Source organism: Centroberyx affinis, unplaced genomic scaffold (assembly GCF_046629955.1).
Source record: "Centroberyx affinis isolate AG114_WGS23_722 - 3 ecotype Tasmania unplaced genomic scaffold, CSIRO-AGI_Caff_v1 ptg001079l_1, whole genome shotgun sequence".
Classification (NCBI taxonomy): Eukaryota; Metazoa; Chordata; class Actinopteri; order Beryciformes; family Berycidae; genus Centroberyx; species Centroberyx affinis.
Genome location: NW_027279626.1, coordinates 330,050 through 354,953, shown reverse-complemented (window position 1 = coordinate 354,953; position 24,904 = coordinate 330,050). Strand labels below are relative to the sequence as shown.

Sequence of the window (24,904 nt, the reverse complement as noted above, 5' to 3'; positions counted from 1 at the left end):
CTGTGTTGAGTGTGTTGAAGCTAATAGCCTAGTAGCGAGGCACCCCGCAGTGACAAACACAATACTAAATGCCACCAACATCATGCTGCAACCCCCAAATTACACGCCCACGTAAATCGCCTCCTTTCTCCTGCCTCTCTCTATTCATCCATCTGTTCATCCATCCATCCATCCATTCATTCATCGTGCCCGTCTCCGGCACAGAAAATCATATGTGATTACATGGGCTGACACACATGCAGATAATGTATGTTCATATTTGCATGCACCTACACAAGTGTGTTGAAACAAACAAACAAGCTCACGTATACACACACACACACACACACATATATACACATGCACAAAAAAAGAAAAGAAAAAAAACATGCATGCACACACACACGTACACACACCATTTAGGCTTCAATGAAAGGGAAAATGATGGCAGCGTGTGTGACCAGGCTGTAAGAAAAGAAAGGAAAAAAGGGTAGTAGGTGGAGAGGGGTGGAAAAGATGAAGAGGAGAGAGGGATAGAAACAGAGACAGAAAATGGTCAGAGACAGAAATATAGAGGGAGGAAGTAAAAAAAGAACGATACTACTATTGAGAATTTTCTCATTTTGAATATAATGAAAGGTAAATAAATGAAAAATACACACAGATAAAAGTGTAGAGCCATGATGAAAATGTAGCAAGAGCCATAGGAGAATGCTAGTGGGCTACAGTGTAGAGCTGCATGATACTGACAGAAAGTCATGTTGCAATTTTGATATGCACTTGTGATGCTTGCAGAGACAATTTCTGCATAATTTTGTTTTCAGCACTTTAAAAAAAAAAATCCCCCTATAATTTGATTTATAGGTGCGAGATGCTGTGGGATGCGGGCATACTTTGCTCAGGAAGCCGTCTGAAATGTCTTTCCCTCTGATTTCTCTCGCTCAATTTGGAAATTGCTGTAGTGAACATTGCCATTTGTGATTTACAATTATTGGATAAATGGATGGAATAGAAGGGGGAATAAGGAGATAATATGGGGAATAGGAATGGGTGAATAGCTGGGAGGAGTGTGGATGGAAGGGCAGATGGGAGCCACGGACCCAGGAGGGATGAAGTGATGGAGAGAAGGAGGAGTGGAAAGAAGGATGAAAAGGTAGGAGGATAGGTAGAGGGATGAACGGGGGATGGAAGGAGAGAGATGAAGGGATGAAGGGATATATACCTTAACAGCACAAAGGAGCAGTGAGGGGTTCAATTCACTTTCGACTCAATCAAATCATCAGTCAATTAATTGGAGTTTCAATATATTTTTCAAACTAAAATTGAAGTGACCCCTACACCCTGCGCAAGAGGGTAATGGAGAAAAAGTTGGGAGTAATGGATGGAACGGATGATGGAAAGAGGAGTTTGAGGGTTAGAGTGAAGCTTACCACAACTTCTACCTCCTCTGCAGACTAGAGAGATTGGGAAATAGAGGTAGAGAGAGCAGGAGAGGAGGTGGAGAAAGAGAGCGACACAGGGAAAGGCAGACCAAGAAAGAGGGAAAAGACAGGAGAAGAGGAAAAGAGAGAGAGAGAGGGGTACAAAGAGTAAGAAAATGCAGATCAGATCAACACCAGACCTCAGTGAATTTAGTATCCTTCTCTGTGATTGACAACTCACCTGACACTATCTGACCTGGCCTAATGCGCTAAACCCCACCCATCTGGCACTCCCAGCAGATTAAAATAAACACTACCAACTTTTTTGTAAGGCACTATTTGTCCCAACTCCCAAGTCTGACTAACAGCACTGTGGCAAAGAGAAGCATTATCAGTACAGAGAGACTAGAGAAAAGACAGAGGGTTATCGGGTATGAAATACACACACACACACACACACACACACACACACACACACACACACACACACACACACACACACGAACACACGCACACAAAGAGGAAGATTCATCATAATTATCAGGGCTGCTGAACGCCAAATCAAATCAGAGCAGATCGTCTGTGTTTCATAAACAGACCTTAACAGAAGCGAGAGAGAGAGAGAGAGAGAGAGAGAGAGAGAGAGAGAGAGAGAGAAAGAGAGAGAGAGAAAGAGAGAGAGCTTCTGATGCGAGAGATACTTCCACTGTCTGATAATGGCTGCACTTGGCAAAGGAAAGGCTAGAATTAAAACACACAAACTGACCATATCAAGTGAACCGTGTGTTTATCCAGCAAATGTTCTGTATAGCACTCTGTGTCTGCATCTAATTTTGTTTTTTTTAATTGTTTAACTTTGTCTTAGTTCTGAGTTCTGCAACAGCACTGAGGCCCTGTTTGCTCCAGTTTGCTCCTGGCATTAACATGTGTCTCATATCCGGCTTGTGTCTCGATATGATTTAGCTGGATTCTGTTTACATCTGACTTTGGATTTCTCTTTCCCTCGCAAAAACGCAGATTGCCATGCAAGCTATAGCAACCTACCGAAGTTAAAATGAGACAAAATGAGTAATAAGGGCAAGTCACTGGACATCCGCTGCTTTTTTAATCCTTAAAGAAAAGTATGACCCTGGTGGATCCTTGGTTGAAGTCAAATGTGTGTGGAAACAGAGTAACATCAACCAAACGACTACTCCTATCCTGTTTGTCCTCACTCTGTCTCAATGCAATGGCTCCGACAGGACCAAAGACAGGCTAAATTGAGCGCTGCTGCGGGAGATAGCGAGTCTGGGAAATGATGAATATGGGGTGATAAGGCAGTCATCTTTTAATGATGCGAATATAAGGAGATTGTCATCATTTTAATTTTTAGTTAAGTTGAAGACGCCTCGGGGGGAGCTGTGCTTATTTCCCAGGCATACAGCAGGGAAATGTTAAGCCTGCTAAAAGTTTTGCGGTGAATTATATGAGAGTTTGCAAATTTGGAATGCTGTGGCAACTTCTAACCATTTCTAATTCCAGTCTCAATCGCTAAAAAAGTGTTCTCAGTCTGTAGAATACAGTCTGTGTAAAACTGTTATGACTGTTATAGTGTATTGGAGTTACAATACTACCAGAAAAAAAGGAACAAAATGCAGTTATATGGTTTTAAGATGAATAAAATCACCTTTGTGTGCATCAGAAATAGAAGGAAACTGACAGTAAACGCCTTGTTTCGCTTGTGTCAGTCCATTTTTGTTAAGACGTTAGAGTATCTGAGCTACCTACCGCCTGTTTGACCGGTGTGTTTTTTGGTGTGATCTGAAACGCGGCCATATCCCGAGGTGGTTCGGACATTCGCTGTGTCTTGAGTGCATTAACATCTGGATGTGATGGGTTTTTGGCTCTATCTGAATACAACTCGATCACCCAGGACGCATGTTAATGCAGGCGGAAGCAGGGTCTGAAATTGTTCGTGAGCTAATTTTATATGTTGGACAAGTTATCTGTTTGTCATTCATTCCATCAGTCTGTTTACCTGTATCAGTATCTGTCAATAAGCATGTCTGCCTGTCTGGCTGCCTTCCTGCCTTTGCCTATAATGAAACCTGCCCCGGTATGCCATCGTATATAAAACTGTGGCGTTGGGTCAACTCTACCATGCTTGGGTGTGAAAAGAGACCAGACAGACTTTATTCCTGACGTCAACATGAGCGGATCAGGATCGGCCTGTCCCTCCAAAAGCCTCATCAACCTCTAAAGATGTACAACAGAGAGGGTTCCACCGATATGGGTTTTTGGGTTTTCTCCCAAATGCTGATATTTTGCTTTTTAGTTTGATTTTTGATTACGTTTTCTTGGCAGGGTAGAAAAACCTCTGAGACAGCATTTAGACCATCATGGGGGCCCTAAAACCATTTAAGCCAAATAATAATAATATATTAATGCATACTTGTGTGGAATCTAATCAAAACGGTGCATTAGAATCACTTCAGGTTAAGAGCTTCCCATAGACAGTCAGTGTAGTATTGATCAATTATACAATAAATATCTAATCAAACAAAGTGCATCATAGGCATCATATCCATCATATCAGAGGTGGACCACATCGACTGACTGATATCCCATTTCAATAAACGGCCAATATCCGCCCCATCTATTAGTCTCACCCTGCGATAGAGAGCACACTCTGTTCATCACATCATTCCCACCCATACAAGACATTTACAGTGAGTGGTACAAGATGAAGGCGACCCGGCTCAACCCAACCGTGAACTGTTTGCTCCTTTGCCGTCCGATAAACGCTACCGCAGCCCTCAGTCCGCCGCCGATAGAGAGAGGAAGAGTGAGGAAGCGTTTACCCCCCCGAGCCGTAAAATTTATGAGCAGGACTCGCAAACACACCCCAGTGAACTGAAGATAACCCCACCCTACTGAACTGAACATCACCCCAACCCCACCCCCGACCTGACCGCTATCACCGTGTGCCGTTTGTAACTCGTTTGGTATCAAAATCAGAATCGGAATCTGTTTTACTGGTTTGCACATGCAAGGAATGTGTCGCTCACGTAAGTCACATTCTAGATAACACAACACAAAAATTCTAAAAAAATTGTATATTATAAAAGTAGGCTTTTAGGAGTAGTGTGTAAATATGTACCGTGAGTGAGTTCACTCTGCACTCGTGTGAGGTGGAAAGACAATAAAGTTGAAATTGCTTCTCTGCAGAAAAAAACCTATACAGCATGCCATACAGGATATTAATCTCATTCCACTATGGCACTTATTTCTGGAGAAGAGCCTGCTAAACGCCTAAAATGAAAACAGCAAAAAAAGATAAGAACGCGTCTGATAGCAAGAAAGACAAGGGAGGCAGGCCTCGGCCCACATAAATAATAACAAATGTAAACAAGTGCGGAAAAGTAACTGCAGTTATTTAGAAGGCGCATAATTGAATGAGGCAGCTGCTAGCCATAAGCTAAACAGGAGATTAGCTTACAAATGTATTATCCTATATTCTGCCGACTCCAGGCACCTTCTGCATATGAATCAATTCAGTACACAGCTAGAGGTGTGAAGGGTCTATTTAGAAGCTGGAGACAGAGGGGAGGGGGCTGTGAGAGAAAGTGAGAACGTGAGAGAAAGTGAGAACGTGAGAGAAAGTGAGAACGGGTGTGTCTGTGTGTTAGTGTGTGTGCGTGTGAGTGTGAGTGTGAATGTGTGTGTGTGTGACAGAGAGAGAGAGAGGGAGAGAGAGAGAAAGAGAGAGAAACAGTAAGTTGGAGACAGAGGATGAATAGAAAAATGTAAGAGAGGTTTGTTCATTAAGAACTAATGTGAGAGTGACAGAGAGACAAAACGAGACAAAAATATAAAGAAATAAAGAGAGAGAAAGAAGATGAAGCCTCCATTGTGGAAAGGCCTCACTGCCAAAAAATGTTGTTTAGTCTTAAAATCATGTTTCTCTTAAAATAAATGAAAGAATCTGCCAATGAGGGTAAGATATTTCCACTTGTTTCACTGGAAACAGGTGTCAAAACTTGAATCAAGGCAGAATACCCTTAAAATCACTCCACTAATATCAAGAAAATTCCAAAAACCATCTGAAACCATCAGATTTGCATTGGAAACAAGTACAATTACCTCATCCATTTCAGTAGTTTTAAGAAACATACGATTTTAAAACTCAATGCAAGGTTAAATCTCCTGGAAAGATTGGGGTTAGCGTTAGTTTTAGGGGCTAAAAACTCTTCCTCAGTCTGTTAAAGTCACAATGAAACCGCATTCTGAGAGTGTCTTCCTTCCTTAAAGTGATGTATTTCCTGTTGAAACAGGATATTGGGGCGTGACATAACGTGGGGAAGGATCATTCAAAAGTGTAAACCAATGAGATATCAGTTAGGGATCATGGTTAGGGACCTCCTGGTACACAACCACCGCTAAAGATTTTCCATTTTCCACTAAGTAAAAGTAACACCATTTTTTATATAAAAGTACAGTAAAATCATTTTTTTGACTTTTTTTTTGGCAGAAATTGTCAAACAGATGTATGGTATGATAGTTAGAATGAGTCTTTTTTTCATTTCAGTGTGACTTTAAGAATGGACCAAATGCTGCGGCATCATTTGCGAGACGGCAAGGGAGCAAACTGTTCATGGCTGAGGTGGGATGGGTCACTGCTTGTTGCACATGTCCTGGATGAGTGGGAATGAGGACACAGTGATGCTGGAACATTTCCACTACGGTTAGACTAGGGTCATGTTATCAGGCGGATACTGGCTTTCTTTTTTTTTAAATACAATACCGGCCAGTCAGTGTCGTCCACCTTTAATATGATGGAGGTTCCTCCCTTGACCACAGCGAGTGAATATGTTTTTATTATCTTTTTTTTATTATTTCAGAAGTCATTCCAGGGTGGTGTGGGAGGGGTTTTTACTTTTACTAACAGTTTCAGGGGTGGAAGTAAATAAGAAAGTGTGTGGGAAACACAAAAAAATAGCAAATGGACTAGTAGAACTGAAATGTTGGGATAATTGTTCAATCGCAGCTATTATGAAGGCATGTTTTCACTGCAGTGTGAGTGTTTTTTTGGGTTCAATTGTTGTAGATTACATTGGCTCTCTATATATGTGTATTGGACTGGAGCGCTACAGGCGAGTGATGAAATACTGAACGCAGTCGTCCTGATGGCAAAAAACTAGGAAAACAAAGCCCAGGGTTGAAAATACCCGGAATTCCCCTTTAAGACGAGCACATTTTTTGCTCCAGCTCGGCCGTGCTGTGCTGCGGGGGTCTCGAGGCGGGGCTGCGGGGGTGGGGGGGGGGGCGACAGATGGCGGCTGGCTGAGCCGTCGGTCGGCGTTGTCTGCCGGGTGAGACGGCGCGGCGATACGGGCTGCGGCGGGCCCTCTCCCCGATCCGCTACAGAAGGAGCGCGTGAAGAGAGCGTCTGAGGGCAGAGCACCAATGTTAATAGTCCAATGGATCATCAACACACAACACAGGCCGGGAACGCTTGTGTTTTGGGGCTCGCGAGTGCGCCCGGGCCAGACACACACACACACACACACACACACACACACACACACGCACGCGTCTCACTCTTCCCCCTCTGGGCAGTGTGTGTGCTGTGTTGCCATCTGATAGCAGCAGCAGTCTGTTCTCTCGCCCCCACTCTCTCTCTCTCTCCCCCCTCTCTTTATTTACTCCGCTGCGTTTATTTAACACATAGCTCCCAGCGAGGCAATAAATTAGCACTCAATAATAATCTGACTGATAATTACAACCAGACAGATAGACAGAGAAAGGAATGAGGACAACATGAGCCAGTGGCCCTTCTCCTCCCTCTGTTTCCCGCCACTGCTCCTCCTCCTCTGCAACCCTCTTTCACCCTTTTCTACTCTAGATTCTCCCTTTTTCATTTTATGTCTTCACTCTTTGTTACAGTTTACATTGTAATGTTGACGTGATCCTACGTAGTTCAGTGGGGTAGAGCAAGGCACCAACACTGCCAGGGTTAGGGGTTCAATTCCCATCAGGGCAAACCATCTTAAAAAAATGTTTGCTTACCATAAGGAGCTTTGGATAAAATAATCCATTTAGATGGTATTTGTAATGTTATATTTGCTTTTCTTATTCAGCTATTTTGCAGTATTTTTTTTTTTCAAAACTAGTACCATAATCCTATTACTGGTTTAACATGGAAGAACTATCAGATTTGGATCATCAGGATGACCGGACCAATCCCCTTTGGTTCAACATGTGTATATGAAATCGGGGTGGAAATCTTTGGGAATGTCGTGATGTGATTTGATTTCAATTCTTGAGGATTCTAGATTGACATTTTGTATTATTTGCCCACTTACATTCCAGAGATAAAAAATATATATTACATGTATATTGAATCTACTTAAGCTTACGTTTTATTAATTAGAATATAACATATACTGCAAAGTGGAACACCTCTTCCCAGGTTTTTAAGAGCATTAGTCTAAAGACAAACACGCTTTTGATAAACAATCAAGTTACTTTTTTCAAGTCTAACTAACCAAGTGTCTCCTATATCCTATATATATCCTATATTGCCTATATATTGCCTATATTGTGTACTGTATATTGCCGACAACCTACTCCTATTTTGAACCACTCAACAATGGAGGACAGTGCTGCGACCGAGCCACCAGTGCGCCACAAAAAACATTTTGTTCTCAAGCCAAAAAAAAAAAGCAAATGACAATATCATCACTGCATTTTGCGTGGTGATACATTACCCCTTTACTAGACGTTGTCTGTTGGATCTCTGCTCTAATTAGCTGGCGTACCGGTCTCTATTGTGAAAATGTGACTTCATTGATCGTGTCAATTGCAGGGCGCCAGAAGCTGTGCCAGAGACCTGCTGATGTTATTGCAATTCCTCGGTCGCCGATAAAGGTCGATAAAAGTTAAAGACTACTTAATGCCCTTTTAAGTGTATGGTGTCTGACCTTTTCTCAGTCTGTAGAGTGTCCCCAGCCTCACTTGACTGCCTGCCTGTATATCTGCTCTGATGTTGGCTTGCATGCTGGCTTCCCTGCCTCCCTGCCTGTCTGTGTGTCTGTCTGCCTGTCTGTGTGTCTGTGTGTCTGTCTGCCTGTCTGTGTGTCTGTGTGTCTGTCTGCCTGCCTGCTTGGCTTGGCTCACCTGCCTATCTGCGAGTGCAGCGAGGGAGGCTAGCGTTCAGAGGCACAGGCAGCCTAATAGCTTTACATGCAGAACCATGTCAGACCTGCAGATTACAATTACTGATACAGCTGCTGGCTTATCTGCACCTCGGCCTCCTCCTCCTCCTCCTCCACTCGCCTCTTTCCCTCTCTTCCCCTCAACCCCTCTCCTCTCCCGCCACCTCCTCTCCCCCTTACCTGACGTTCCCCATCCTCCACTCCCTACCTCGTCTGCCCCCGTTCCCTCGTTTTCCTCCCCTCCCCTTCCCTTCCACCCCTCTATTCTCATGACGCGCCCTCTTTTCCAATTCATTCTTAAACTGTTCTCCTCCTTCTACTTTACTCCCGTTATTTCCGTCCTCCTCGTTTTCTCGTTTTTTTTTTCTTCCCAGCACTCCCTCTTCTCCCTCTCCTTTCAACCTCCTGAGCACCGGGGCGAGCTCTGTGATAAGCTAGTGTGTGTGCGTGTGTGTGTGTGTGAGAGAGAGTAGGAGAGAGAGTTCATATGTGTGATTCCGTGTACAGTACTGTGCAAAAGTCTTAGGCACATGTAAAAGAAAAAAAGTAAAACGAAGATGCTGTCAAAAATAATTGAATCAAAAGTTTCTAAATATCAAAAACTGTACTATAAAGAGCAGTCTACTGACACACTAATGCAGAAAAAAAATGAATAAACATCTAAGACACAATTTATATAAAAACTCTTGGGTGCCTAAGACTTTTGCACAGTACTGTATATGCGTGAGTATAAATGCATAGGTACATGCGTTCAAGCATACATGAGTGTGTGTGTGTGTGTGTGTGTGTAATGAGAGAGGGGGTGCAGCAGTAATATCCCTTAGACGGCTTGAAGGGTGTAAATCCATTGAAATTCAAGACAAAACCTGTACGCTAACCAAAGCAACTCATTTAACTTGTTTTTCACTCATCTAAATGGCATAAATGGGGTGTGCTGCCATATGTCTGACTCAATAAGCAGTGGAGTACATGATAAAACATCAAGCAATTCTCCCACTCATATGTACCGCTATAATGAAGCATGTCCCCCATCTGCCCCAATCTGCTTCTGTCGTACGTGTGTGTGTGTGTGCGAGCACAGCTGTTTCCCCCCCCACACCCCTAACCGGAGTCTGAACGAGTTTCCTGAGTGTGTGAGAGAGAGAGACAATATTGTCGCTCTATCAGCAGACAATCTCCAGCTGATGAGATGGGTGTACGTATAAACAGGAGAGGCAGGTTTGTCCAATCAGAGCCAACATCTGTCTCATTCCGGCGGAGCAGCTTGACGGACAGATAGATAGACAGAGCGATCCCAGCAGCTATCTCATTCTGCAGAAGTGTTGCGGCCTCCAAAAAAAAACCATCTGGGGAAAAGAACATTGGGAATTTAGCACAAGTTATGGGCCTAGTGGAGTAGTTATAGCGGCAGTGGTAGATGAGGAGTGTATTGATGAAGGGAGGTGGCTATTCTGTGGCGGCGCCGTCCGATATATTTCGATGTCAGTTAGATCGATAGGTGCGTACGCGCGGAAAAAAAACTCAGAACAGGAACAGATTGTGTACAGTGCCGCGGCCGTCGGGGCGGTGACGTATAGTTCTTTCCGAACATCAGAAGAGCTTTGTCGGAGTTGGGTGAAAATTCGCAGCCGAGAGGTGAAGGCTGCTGAAAGTCCCATTTTCACAACTTTTATTTCCTTTCATTGAGTAGGCACTGCAAGTTTGACGGCCGCCAGGTATACAGGAGTGAAGTGTCTCATCCCTGATTGAATGACCTGCATTTGCATCTTGATGACCATGGTGCTGTGGCAAAAAGAGGTAGGAATACTCTGCATATGGCCTAAACCATCTCTACAGCTCTCCAACTCATAATAATAACGTGTCTTTAATTGTGTCCCTATAGTTTCTAAAATGCCATAATGTGTCACTGCAGCCCTGTGGTACTTGAAGTAGTACAGTATCCCACTCTCCTCATCAATGGTGCTCTACTCTGAAACAGCAGGATGCAACACCATCGATACGTGAAGTATTTTTTTTGTCAATGGAGGAGGCAGCTTTGTACGAACATCTTCCTCATTCCTGCAGCTTCACAGACAGACATCCCAGTGTTGTCTGCGGTGCCACCTCCAAAACCCATCTGGGAAAGGCTGGTGAGATTTTAGCACAAGCTACTGGCCTGAAACACGATGGGTATGCAGTGTCTCCAGTAGTAATTTTGGTTCTGAGACTCAGGTTTGCTACTGGGCCCATTCCAGTAGATGTTTCAGCTTAAAATGTCTCTCATTTGGATATTACTATCACGATATATGGACATTTAAAAAGCCTTAATTTGCTGTAATCGCAATTAATTACACTTAATTAATTCAATTTAATTATTTTTTGGAGTGGGCTGGGCAATATGGCCAGATGATGAATTTTCATTTATTTACTTTTTGTAGCAGTTTGCGGGGCTGTTTTCCAACTGTGAAGGCCGCTGCAACTAAATGAATATCAATGAAACACCGCTGTATGTTTGGAATGTTCCAGAAGAAAAGGGCAGCACAAATACACAAATATGACAGATTACCTACTTTATACTGTCATTTATTTATAGCACTTTTTTTTTCCTGAGCACCTTGGATTTAATTTCGCTAAGCAATACCCACTGAAAACAACTGCAAACTGGTCCTACTGAAAGGAATATTACTCATTAGAAGAGCGGAATGGAGCAATAAAAGAAAACTAAAAACATACAAAAGTAATAGAAACCGAAAAACGATTTTCGTTTTTTTTGGAAAAATAAATGAAGAATGTTAAAATACATGAGACACACCACTACTGCTCGTCATTACTTCCTTCAGCATTCAAGTGATTTGAATGCTACAATGAAATGTTCCTTTTCAGTGTGCCACTCTACAAGCAATCTGTGGCAATAAAAACAACGGAGAGATGAGAGGTCTTTGTATAAATGGGGAGTGATTAGACAGATTAGATTAACATGGGGACCCTGTGCAATAACATTTGTCACTGGCTTTCCATTGAAGGAAAAATTACACACTTGAAATTTGATTTCATATTGTGCATGATGTGCACACAGACAGATAGAGAGAGAGAGGGAGAGAGAGAGAGAGAGAGAGAGAGAGAGAGAGAGAGAGAGAGAGAGATGATTTGACAGGCAATGGAATATGGAATATGCTTTTGTTGCCATCTAGTGTCTTTTAAAGGAAATGCTTAATTCTCCTAGACAGCTGTTCTCAACTGATGTGTCATGGAGTGAACGTGCGTATGCCTTAAGAATGTAAAAAATCTATATGTCAAACAAATAAAATATTATTTCAACTTCAATTCTATTCAAATTGACCTATACAAACTCTGTCATTTCAAAGTTTTGCCTTTGTCAGTAGCTCTATATGTAATCTATTCTATTCTGATCACCTCTTCTATGACAATCTCACTGGGGTTTACATGAGATTTCCAGACTATCAACAATTTAGGAAATGTAGTATTATAGTATGTATCATTCCTAACCTTATCCATTAGAGGGATTATTACTAAACTGTTCTGCAGTCAGCGTTCAAGCATCCCTCTGCATCCCTTTCTTGGCCTCTGGTGTATCATCCCCCCTTGTTTAGGGTGTGTGTGTGTGTTAATTAATACTGTGCGTTAATTCCGATCTGTGAAAGCAAGTGAATTACGGCACATGAATTAGGGACTGGAGGTTTTTACAGAACAGTGGAACGGCGCATTCCAAGGACTGCTTCGCTGGTCTGAGAACAGTTAGGTTATACGATGTCTATTAAAGAAAGGTAAGCTTAGCCAAATTACATTTAGCCGAGTCACGTTATGTCCTGGGATGCTGTAAACGCTGACTGCCGGTCCTGATTCACCTGGGCAGCGAGGGAGGGAAGCACGGCTGGCATTTTGTATGAGCTGTGAAGCTCCATCATAGAGGAAGCTAAAGGGCAGCTAATAAAATAGCCTTTCTAATTCTTCTGAGAGAGGAGAGAGAGAGAGAGGGAGAAATTCGCCATATGCTAATGTGACTTATCACCTTTTTTTTTGGGCTTTCAACAGGCGCCAAAAGGCCATTAATACATTATAAAAAGAGAAAATCCCTTTTAGCCCTTTAGCTCAACTCGCTTCCTTTCTTCCCATTCTTCCACTCCCCTCTCTCGTTCTGAAATTAATCTGCGGAAGATTTGGTATTAACAAAGACTATTCACGGGGCGCGGCGCAGCGGGTGACGGCCTCGGCTCAAAGACGGGAGGCAGAGTCGGAGGGGGGGGGGGGGTTGGTGGGGTCAGACAGTTTAGTGGGTTGAAGACAAAAGACAGGGGCAAATGAGCGAAGGGAGTGAAAGGACGGCGGATCAAAAAAAGAAAAGAAAAGAGGGGGCTAAATAGCAGACGCCACACATCATTTTGAAAGCCCTCTTCTTTCTCTGGCGTTCTCTGACTCGTGACTCAGCGCTACGCCCACGCACGGAGGACAGGAAACACTTAGTCACCTGTAGTACCTTCTCTCTCTCTCCTCTTCACTCCTTTATCCTACAGTAATTCTCCACAGAACGGTTGGGCACACATTCCTCCTCCTCCTCCTCCTCTTCTTATCCTTTCTCCTCCTACTCCTAATTGTGCGAGAAATGCTTGGTCACGTCGTACGTTCTTCTCTCTCTTCATCCTTTATCCCCGGCAGTGATTCTTCACGAAATGGTTAGGCACGCTTCTTCCTCCTCCTCCTGTCTCTCCTCCCGCTTACTCCTCTTCCTCATAATTCTGCAGGACATGCTTAGTCACCTGTCACACCTTCTTCCTCTCTTCTCTTCATCCCTTTTTCCTACAGTAACTGTCCACGGAATGGACATATGGACGCATTCTTACTCATGCGTCTATTCTTTCTCTCCTCGTATTCGTACTCCTCCTCCTCCTCTACCTCCACCTGTCACCCCTTGTTGCTCTCTCCTCCTCTTCCTCCTCCTCCTAATTCTGCAGGAACTGTTTAATCATCTGTCAGACATCACCGGCTTCTCACTCTTCTTCATCCCTTTGTCCCAATTCTCCAGGAGATGGCTAGGCACATATGCATTCTTCCTCTTTCCTCATCCTCCTTTTTCTCCTCCTTTCTATAGGAAATGCTGAGGCATCTGTCACCCATTCCCTCTCTCTTCTCCTCCTATTCTTCAGAAAATGTCCGCTCATTTGTCACCTCTTCTTTCTCATCCTCTCATCCTCTTCTTACTTCTAATTCTGCAGGATATGCTTAGTCATCTGCCACCCCTCCTTCCTCTCCTCTTCACCCTTTCTCCGAAGTCTGCGAGAAACGTTTCGTCACCCGCCGCCCCTTCTTCTCCGTCCTCCCGTCCCTCCTCTCTTCTTCCCCCGCCTCGTAATCCTGCGGGAAACGTTAAGTCACTTGTCAGCACTTCCTTTTCAGCCTCTGATCCTTCTCCTCCTCCTCCTCCTCTTCAGCCCAGTTCTACGGGAAACGCATCTGTCGCCCCCTTTCTTTCGCTCCCGTCCGTTCACTCCTCTCCCTCACCCTTCGTCCCAGTACTTGTCAGCTCTTCTTTTTCATCCTCACATCCTTCTTCCTCCTAATTACTGAGTAAATGTTTCATCACCTGTCGCCCCTTATTTCTCATCCTCTCATCTGCTCCGTCTTCCTCGTCCTTATTCTCCAGGGAATACTGAGTCACCTATCGTCTCTTCAATCTCCTCGTAGGGTGTGAAATTACCATGGGCCACCAGCCAAATTTGGGTAGCTTTTGGCTGTGGCTGCGCGCTAAGTTTCTCTACGCCATCAGCCACTTTGGCAGGTAACCAACCATAATTTTGGGAGCTCTACTATAAAAATCCATTTGAATTTTTGAATCCACAAGCGTCTGTGGCTGCGAATGGAATATGCTATAAATAGACTAAACACGGCGACCCACAGTAAGGGTCGGGTGCCCCTTTTTTCTTCATCTTTGAAATACATGTAACAAACAGACACAGCCAGAAAGAACAGCCTGCATGAAGACACATTCCCAAAAACGATGGTGTATTTTCAGGTTGAGAAAATGAACAGGGAGGATATTCAGTTTCCAATGAAAGACCAAGAACTCCCTTGAGCCTGCAAATTTGCAAACTGGACCAATGGTAGTGGAAGGTAAATGTAAGGACAAAGAGTCTATCCACCTCTTATTGTGGGTGTTCGGAGTACATACCTCTCACCAAAGAGCATAGATTAGATTAGATGAAATTTAAATCATCGCCATGGGGAGATTGGGTAATTATAAAGGACGGTAATGTCTTAATATACCAGCAGTATACTCAAATACCACTCCTCAGACACAACTCCATCACGGATGAGGCCAACGCATAGCATGAGTCTATCAAAGGGGATTGTGATCTCTTGCAGAGCCAATAATATTTTGCTCCGAGCGCTGCCGTATGACTAATTAGCTGGTAAACAATGAATTCAAACAGTGACAGCTTGTCTCTACCCCATTGTGCGCGGGAAGTGAGTGACACCAGCAAGCAATAAACTACCTCATCTGTGGCTGCTTAGACTCAAATAACAGTTTGTAATTCTTCTCTGGCACAGCATCTGCAAGGCTTTTTAAAAGGCTTTTTAATATGTTTTGAAACCTTTTAATTGGAATGAATTTAAGACCATTTGCCACAAAATTGAACAAGAAACATGAAAAAATCAATAGTCCTGAAAATGTGGTTGAGTGCGATTGGATTGTTAGGGACTCTTTCTTTCCAAACAGATATATGCACCATTTGAAAAAACACTGCCAGTGCTTGACATAAATGTAAAGCATTATGGCATTATGCGTAATTTTAAAACATCTGTTTACAAAATAGTTCAGGACAGAAGCATCTCTTTCAGGTAGCAATATTTTTCCAAAATGGATGCAAGCTGGTGTGGAATAAAAGCATTCACCTCTCACTAGAAAAGTAGAAATCTGAGAAAACACAAATTAAAGACCTCTGAAACTGCATTTAAGACCTAAAGACTCTATTTATATGTATTTAAGACCTTTCAAAGCCTTTAATTTAGATAATTCAATTCAATTTAATATTAAGACTTTAGAACCTTCTTCAAAGTACACATGTGAGGCACTGTAGTGGATCATGGGAGAGACCTGGTTCCCTTTTAGCCACGCATTCAAAAGTGTGAAAACAAGCAGACAGCCTCGAAATACACAAGCAGAAATTGAAATCCATCATTGATATGGATTAGTATGTCTATTTTGTACATTTTTCCTACTGGTTCCATTGAGCAAGACAAATTTTCTCCAGTATGCAACAAAAGCAACAGTACTTTTCACATAGAGTTGCATAGCCTGCCATTCATAAAAATGATTATTTCTTCTACTTAGGGAATCGCTATTTCAGTGATTGTTTTCAGTTAGCTCTGCATAGGAAAAGTGAAATTGCAAAAGCTCAAACCACTGTAACAAGAATGTAATCAAAGTTACAATAGATATAAAACTATAAATAGAAATATCAACTCATCAGTCCATGATGAATATGTATAATTAGGGGGAAAAAAAAAATTCAGAAGATGATCATTGTCAGCTATTATCTGGTTAATAGTAAAAAATAAATAAAAATATCAGTATTTATATGGTTTAAAAGCCTATGCAATGGGGGCTAAATAGTGCATTTATGTACGTAGGTAGAAAAAGAAGAAAAGAAGAAATGAGTGACGTGTGAGGAATGGAGCTAAGGCCGTGCCTGTATGGCACCGGTGTCAACAGAAGTGTTGATTAAAATGAGTGTTTCTGTTCCCAGAGACGGACAAAACACAGCTGAGTCACTTCTGAGTCACTTCTAGACTGGGCGTAACCCTCAACGGTGTTAAACAGACTTTTTGTTCACTTGATGACCATGCACAGTTGAGATTACTCAATGGGTTTTGAAAGGCTCCAGTAAAAAACATTGGTCTATCTCCAAAAAGTTAACTTTCAGGAACTAAAGCCTTGTTTTTATCCTTGACGGCCATGCATTTTTTTTATTTTATTTAATGGGTATTGAACGTTTCATAAGCTAATAAGAGTCCATAAGAGTTCATAAGAGTCGTAGAATTGTTCTCAACCCGTAGAGGATCATGTAATCCTTCAGTTTAAGTTAAAACATGACAAAAAAAAAGAGCTCTGAAAATTCCACATAACAGTGACATGAAAATAATCAGAATCGGAGTTACAGGTGCATGTGTGCTTGCGCGTGTGTGTGTGTAATCGTGGCACAAGGAATAATTACAACGCGCCCTCAACATCTGAAGGTCCGGTCCCGTTCGTTCGGTCATTCCGCTCACGCCGTCCCTCCAGCGGCTTTCTATTAGCGGTGGGAGTGTGCTGGAGTGGAGATAAGGCAGGCCGCTACGGCGTGTCTCAACACAGGAAGGGGGAGGAGGAGGAGGAGGGGAGGGAGGGGGAGGGGAGGAGAGTCACGTGAAACAGGCGCAGGCCGATGTGTAAAACAAGCCCCCCCCCCCCCCCCCCCCCCCCCCCCCCCCCCCCCGCCGCCGCCGCCGCTGCCGCCGCCTCCCACCCCGCAACACTCCTATCTTCAGCTCCAGGAAACTCTCAGGGTGCAATTTACCGCTTGCACTGCGCTGATAATACTGTCTCCAGGGGAGGGAGGAGGGAGTGATGGGTTGGGGTAGAAAGAGAGAGAATAGAGGAGAGAAAGAAGAGAGAAAGAGAGAGAGAGAGAGAGAGAGAGAGAGAGAGAGAGAGAAGAGAGAGAGAGGAGGGGGGGGGGGGAAACAGAAAAGAGACCAGGGACGTAAGAGTAGGTGAAAGGAGGAGGAGGAGGAGGAGGAGGAGGCAGAGGGAGTATCACCATGGAAATTACAAATGCAATCCCAAGACCCAATTTGCGCTTGTGCGAAATGTTCCAACATGTGATTTAACCAGAGAAAACCTGACCGGGCTAAATCATTACTTGCCCCGACACGAACTTATCTCCTCATACCGATAGAGGCTCAAATTAATCCGCTTTTACGCCGCTTTATCACTGAACTCAATGCATGTAAAACCTACAGTCTACAGTCAGGAGCACTAGGACGAGCGCTGACCCAAAGTCAAGGGTATCTTCAGACACAGACTGCAACAGCTCCGCCAACAGGTCACTGCTGGACATTACAGCAGAAGTAGCATTTCTCAGAGATGCACTAACGTGTACTACTGGGTGATCAGCTGGGAAAGAATGGGAGGGAATGTGTGTAACTGTGGGAATGTGAAGCAGGGCGTTGTTGGAAAGGAATATGCACCTTTATCCCTGGATAAAGGTGAGTGTTCAAAAATGGCAGATAACATGACGCACCAGACGATAGCTGTGAGTAAACTCCAAGCCCTCACTCCACTCTGAGAGGCAGCCTCAGTGTGAAGTATTATGTACGTAATGTGGAGGGACACTCGCATGGAACTAAAGTAAACAAGGTCGGAGTAGTGAACCAGTATGCAAATGGGAATGGAATAGCATCATACCCTTGCCACTTCATCTTCTGTTGCTCCAGAGAACACTATAAAATAATCTTTTGCTATTCATCAACCCACCCACGTATTTGTGTATGTCAACAATATGAATAAAATATATTATAAGAGTGAAGACTAAAATCAACACTAAGCAGACACCAAACAGAGCAGAGTTTGACCCGGGTTTCGATCCCGATCTTGACCAGTGTGGTTTTGTGGGACCCACTAACCCAGGTGTGTGTATGTGTGTGTGTGTGTGTGTACCAGCTGTTTGGCCTTCTGGACCTCCTGGCGTGTGTGTTGTCTCTCCCGGCTCAGGGCTTTGGTCACTTCGTCCCGTGCTGCCTCCCTCTCTTTTCGTGCCACTTTGGCCAACTCCTCCTTCAATATTGCCTGGTGTCGTTCATACTAAGGGACATATCCCACACACATACACACACACACACACACACACACACACACAGTTAGGATTCCATAAATTGGATGCAAACATGAGTTTCTGCCCTCAAGTGTATTTTGACTGCCATCAAAATGTTATTTATAATTATTTCCACTAGGGGTCAGCAAATACCAAATAAAATATTTTATGGACAAGTCACATGAGAAACAGCCAATATACACTTGAAATCACACTATTGATTCTCCTTCTGTAATAAGGAGAATGATAATAAAGTGACAGTAAACTGTATCAGACCTGCACTTAAGAATACACTATGATAATAAAGCTGGCTCTTTGTTTCCTGGACCTTGACTGAATCTAGACAATGTTTTGTTCTGATGTGTTGACACTGTTGTATGTGCTGATACCTTTTCTGGATAATTGTTTCATCAAGTTTTTTAACCCAGTGACCATTGTTTGTGATTGTGATTGTGACTTTTTTAAATTAAGAATGTCGTGTTGTGTTGTACAAAGACAGCGTTGGGACCCAAAGATGCATCCCACGATGATTAAAAAGTCCCCAATTTATTAATAAATTAGTATCTCAAAACCTGGCTATGTTTTATGATGTCAAAGCACAAGTGATTACTACAATGTAAGATTGTCTGACTGGAATGCTGAAGGCCAGTAGGTTAAAACAGGGTGAATTGTGGTTGATTAGCATGAAGAATAATCTATACTGTACACCAAATCTGTTTTCTATTTACATGGGAATTTATCTTTCATCTTATCAGCAGTGTGACCTACATGTAGAAAGGAGGCATGTCTGATTAGAAAAACACACCTCCTCCTGCCATTCTCATATCCAACCTGCATCTCAGCCATAAACCAGTACCTCTATCTTTGAAAAAGAATGGGTCATCCTACGTTCCACAACTTACTCAGAAAATTTTAGATCCTAACCAATAAATCATGTCTGCACTATTAAATACCGCAACCTTACAACAGGTTTTCATACATGTTCTTCGTGGCATAACGCAGAATTGAGTAAAATTTGTCATAATTTGGCATAAGCTTGAGGTTCCATCATCTGGAACCCTGATCAAGAAATAGCAATATAGAAAAAAGGTTGAGGAAGGCAGCTTAATCCTTTCAATCATCCTTATTAGCTGCTCAGGAGGAGTGTCTCTACCTCTTGTCATGTGCAGTGCTTAGGGGAATTACGGTATGCACAGTTTAGGCAGCGCAGATGGAAATCCAGTGTGCGCTTGTACACCAGGCAGTACGGTAGAAGTCAAACGAGCATCAACAAACTGGAGGCTTGTGCGCTATACATCCACATACCAGGAAGAGGCTCGTTTTCACAGTAGTGGCTAAGTCAGCAACTCTCTTAGTTACAACAACACTGTGCTACCACAACACTGAACAGGTGGAGTTTTTAAAGTCAGTGTAGTTTCATTCAATTGGCCAATAAAGATGACTGAAGGAATCATGTTGCACGACACAAAGCTGTAACACACCACTGTAATAAACAAAAGTACGCAAATGTTCGAAAACTCCACTTAACAATATAGTTCTTGAACAGTAGCTAAACAAAATTACTGCTAAGCGACACATAAGTACCAGTATGAGTGGTGATCTTTGGTTATCGCATTAATATTGAAATTAACTTTTGTGGTCAGAGGTGTTTATCAGGTATTTCACAACGGTTTTGAGTATTACTCAGCCAGTCAGACCTTAGGACCTTTATAAACCAAGATTATCTTCAACCCACCTCTTCTGTTCATCCTTTGCGTACGCAGCTGGTTTACTGGTGCTGGTGGTGGTTTTGGTGCTGGACTGGGCCCGGGGCTCTGGGCTCGGCTGGGGTCTAGCGCTGGGGGTGCGACTTGGAGAGGCGCCTGGAGCCAAGACAGAGTGGCAATAGAAGGTCAAAATTCAGGCGAATAGTTGTAAGACTAGCTGTTATGAATTTTGGCACGTGACTTTGAAATGGCATGTGAAAGTGTGAATTTAGCAATAAGCCACGAGCAGCCATGCTTTACACTGATTTTAGAATATTTAAGAGGCATTGTAACACAGGGATCACACTTAATACACCTCTTCCAATAGAAGTTCATTCATTTCTTATGAGAGAATCCATTACCGCTGCATCATTCCATTACAGACACACTGGGTTGCAAACAATGCAGGTGTTAGATCATTTTTATATATGCATTTTTTCTAGCTCTCCAGAAAGTTTTCACAATGAAAACGTTTTGTCACTGGATCGGAGTTGCAAACGTTTATGTTATAAAACTACAATTGAGGATTACATGTGCGTGATCCCAGTACTGAGCGACAAATGTGTGCGTCAAAGGTCAAACATATGCCATAAAATGTCTGACCCAATTTATGGCAGTCAGCAGCACGTTACCAGCGTCAGCATGTCGTCCATCTGGCATTGACAAGACATTTCTGACGCGTTTTGAATTTCACAGCCTATGATCAGAGATAAGAACCAGTTTAATATACTGGACAGAAGGCAGAGCCGATGCTGCCGCAAACTTTTCATGCACTACCTGTGGCGACAGGTGAGTAAGCACCTCAGTCATCAAGTAGAACTAACATGTACTTACTGTTTGGAGAAAACCTAGGATTTATTTACACATGGATACGCCAGCTGTGTCATGCAGCCATAATAACAATCTGTTAAATACAGTGCTATATTTAAATTTTAGAATGAAAACATGCTGTGCACTTTTAAAAAATGTGCCTTTGTTAGTGTGAAGTCTGCATTATTTCAATCGGCGACTACATTAGTGGTCAGCCATTTACACTGTAAAAAAATCGGCAATCAGAAATGGCCGCAGAATTCAAACTTTCTGATTGGTGCATCCCGAACAAAAAACTTTTCCATCTCAAGCTTGCATAAAAAGTTTTGCACGTTAACAAAATTTGATGTTCACATTCTGCCTTTCTTATTTGCATAAAAATACTCATTTGTAAACCCAGCTACTGACACTCACAGCATATCAGAATATACTTTCACTAGATTGGGTCTCATGGCAAGTTAATTTCACAAATTTGTTCCAACAATTGTGTAGCAAAAAGGGGGTTGGGAACCCCTTTTTCAAGAAAACACTTTAAGGTGCAGGATACCTGGGTCTCTCTGAGCGTTGGTTGGAGTTGGGGTTGGTGATGGTGTGCGTTCCGGAGGAATGTTGGCTACTCCTCTCATCCTCTGAAGAACATCTTCTGACAGCTAGACAGAGGAGAGAAACAGATGGAGAGAGCAGGTGTGAGACATTCATCAAGATTTACAGCATTTGAGAAAATCATTTTCTTCTAATTTTGTCCTTTATTGAATTGTATTGTTGTGAAATTTTAACTTTAATTGAATCTGCACAATTTAGCAAATTTTCATACAATTCCCATAATCCTCAATTCTCACAATCCTCTATTCACAAAGGACTAGGCTATATATCATCAGCATGAATGCGCCATGGGACTGAAAAGAATGTGTTCTTGTTTTGCACCTTTTGATTTTATCAAATTATAATACAGAGACCTTTCACAATATCACACAAATCAAAACTTGGTCATTCATGACAACCCTATTCTGCATAAAGCAGCTTTGCCAAAATGTTTAGGGCAGGTGTAGCAATAATGATTTTTTTTTTCTTGTTTGCACATCAGAGAGCCTTGGTTTTGTTGTTTACTGGAGCATAAACAAGGGTGTGGTATCCTCATTCACTTGGGGAATCCTCTTCTGTCAGTTCTGATTCTATGGGCAGCAAAGATCTCAAGTCTAGAAAAAGCAACCTTGGCCTTGGGCAAAAGACATGAACCTGCTCAGAGAGAGCCAGAATACACTGGCTCATTGTATCTCTACTTAGTGTGAGTGTGTGTCCAGGAAAATGGTTAAACATAGCTACACCAAAAACCACAATGAGCAGCAACAGTCACTGACTCACTGTTTCTATGACTCACAACATTTGAATGTTCAGGCTGGCCTGGCAAACAGACTTATCACCCACAGCTAAATGAATCCATCTGCAATGTTATGTTTCATGCAAGTACCTGAACTATATGCCGTTTAGCTTTTTGGGTCACTATAGATTGATTAGAATAGAGTATCACAGTTGTGTGCTGTAAAGTTGTCCTTCACTAGCTTGCCTTTGCATGAGTGCAGCTGGGTCTGATGGTGCATTCAGGTGCTTTTGGAAATTTCGTAATTATGACAACAACACAACTGGGAAAGTGGTAATTTCTTGTGGCTACGTTCACACTGCAGGACTCAATTCCAATTTACTGTTCAGATCCATTTTTACATGTGACTGTTTACACTCATTTTTGAAAGTAACCAATATCTGATATCAGTCTGAAGAAACCTCCATCCTGAAATGCCCCCTATGCACAAATGACTAACAACAAAAGACATAATGTCTGGACAGTCCATGCCCTAATCCTAAAGATGTGTGGAGGCTAGATGATACTTTAGCTGATGAACTGAGGATGTGAACGTAAAAAGGGCTGCTTTCTGTGTAGCTATGGCTGCCACTTGTGTTCAGAGAGGCGTTTTGGTGCAATTGTGTATTAATCGTGTATACCTTACTTAATGCCTTAATTAAAAATTGCTGATTATTTTGTTCATTTCCATCATAAATGTATCTCCTCTGTCATTCTTCTGTCATCTACTACAATATCTAAGCTAATCCGCAATGAACTTTATAGTCAGGTGTCAGGTAGAGGCCATGTGTGTGCTGACTGTGACCATAACCGTACCCCTTAATGTATTAGCCAATAATTGTTGTATAATACATCACGTTTACCGTCAGTTGTTGACACTCCAACCCCTAAATGTCACATCTCAGCAACTCGGTTAACCTACCCTATGAAATCCATCTATGCGGTCAACCCAAAATTACGATATTTCGAACAGCACTTGAAGGCAGCATTGTTCCTCGCCTTTTCAAGCAATAGCACCGATGAGTGCCCTTTTCTCCCCTTCAGAGAAAACGTTACGCCAAACTCCGTTCAAAATCTGGCAATTTAATGCGGTCTTGCCTGTCAACATATGGACAAGACCTTGACTTAAGACGTTGAAGAAATCGCGATGAGCCACTCTATAATTCGGCATACATCCAATACACCAATCAACACTTTTAAGAATAAAATTTCAATTTACACAATTGGTTTACCTCTCATCCACGCAATTTCTTCCACCAAAATACGGTAGCGAGCAGTGAGAATTGTAAAGCCACTTGAGATTTCATTGATGTGCTGCTGGTGGATCATGTACATACCGAATTTGCCAGAAGACCCTATAGGTTTATAACAAGTGTTAGTCATGTTCTACCAGGTATGCTCGTTTGCCGATAATCAAGACAACTTCCAACTGCCAGATTTTTTAAATTGAGTTTGGCATACCGTTTCTCCATACAACAGAGAACTGCACGTATGGGGGTTCATGTTGCTTTGGCAACATGCCCCAGCCCCCTGCATCCCTTTACTCCTCCTCACTGTCTAAACAGTACAGTAGCATTTTGGTTGCTCACTTGGTTCAAGTGGGAAAATGGGTAAGCTAAGTTAGCTTACTGCTAAGCTACTGTACGGCAACAAGCTAGCGCGCTAAGGGCAGCTGTAGTTACAGTAATAATACGTTAGCTAGCATTATCAATGGTAACAAACGCTAGCTAAATTAGCATTACCTTGACTCCACGAAGAATCCTGACTCTGTCCTCCTCATCCACACCGAAGGACACTTTTCTGGTCGTACTCTCCCCCGAGCCCATGTCTTCCAATATTTGATTGCTGTCCGGTAAAATATTTACTATTGCGCTAGCGTGGAATAATCTTGCAGTTGTACTATCCTACCCTATAACAGAATTTTTGACAGATGGGATTGTGGGTTGCCAGATTCGTTTTACAACATCCCCCTCCTACAAATACCCATATAACCTAAACCCACAACATGATTTCACGTTCACGCATAAATGAAGTAATTTCAAGCATACAAATACATTGTATTCAATGTTATATCTGTATGTCTTCATGTGTTTTTGTTATCATGTGAATTTAAGTAAACTTGAAACTATTTAATAATTTGTGTATATACAGCACAACCTGGCAACCCTGATCAAGCGCACCATAATTGAATGAACTGTCAAAATCTATCTATCTATCTATCTATCTATCTATCTATCTATCTATCTATCTATCTATCTATCTATCTATCGTACATACATACACACACACACACACACACACACACATACATACCTACATACATACATACATACATACAGGGTCAGGTAACCATATGCTTAAAAAAATAAAAATAGTGGTTAAAGACCCTATAGACAACTTTTTCGCTTTAACTTATCATTATGAAGTAAATGTTGACTGCACAGTGTAATGGCTATAGAATAATGACACCATCGGCATTTAGATTGGTTCCCTATAAGCCTCGCTTTCTAGCAGTGACTAGCTGTTTGTATTTTGCCTTGCTACCTAG

At 42.5% G+C, this 24,904-nt stretch overlaps 1 protein-coding gene across 1 annotated transcript in view; it reads right to left on the bottom strand.

The window, feature by feature from the left end:
- Nucleotides 1–24,276, bottom strand: part of chchd6a (coiled-coil-helix-coiled-coil-helix domain containing 6a) — a 76,954-nt gene extending 52,678 nt beyond the window's left edge. The window contains exons 1-4 of the mRNA XM_071523310.1: nt 24,099–24,276; nt 21,547–21,649; nt 20,180–20,306; nt 18,291–18,435 (exon numbers count right to left, since the gene is read on the bottom strand). Coding sequence (XP_071379411.1) covers nt 18,291–18,435; nt 20,180–20,306; nt 21,547–21,649; nt 24,099–24,182 — 459 coding nt within the window. The 5' untranslated portion in view covers nt 24,183–24,276. The remainder of the gene's footprint in view (nt 1–18,290; nt 18,436–20,179; nt 20,307–21,546; nt 21,650–24,098) is intronic.
- Nucleotides 24,277–24,904: the final 628 nt, after the last annotated feature.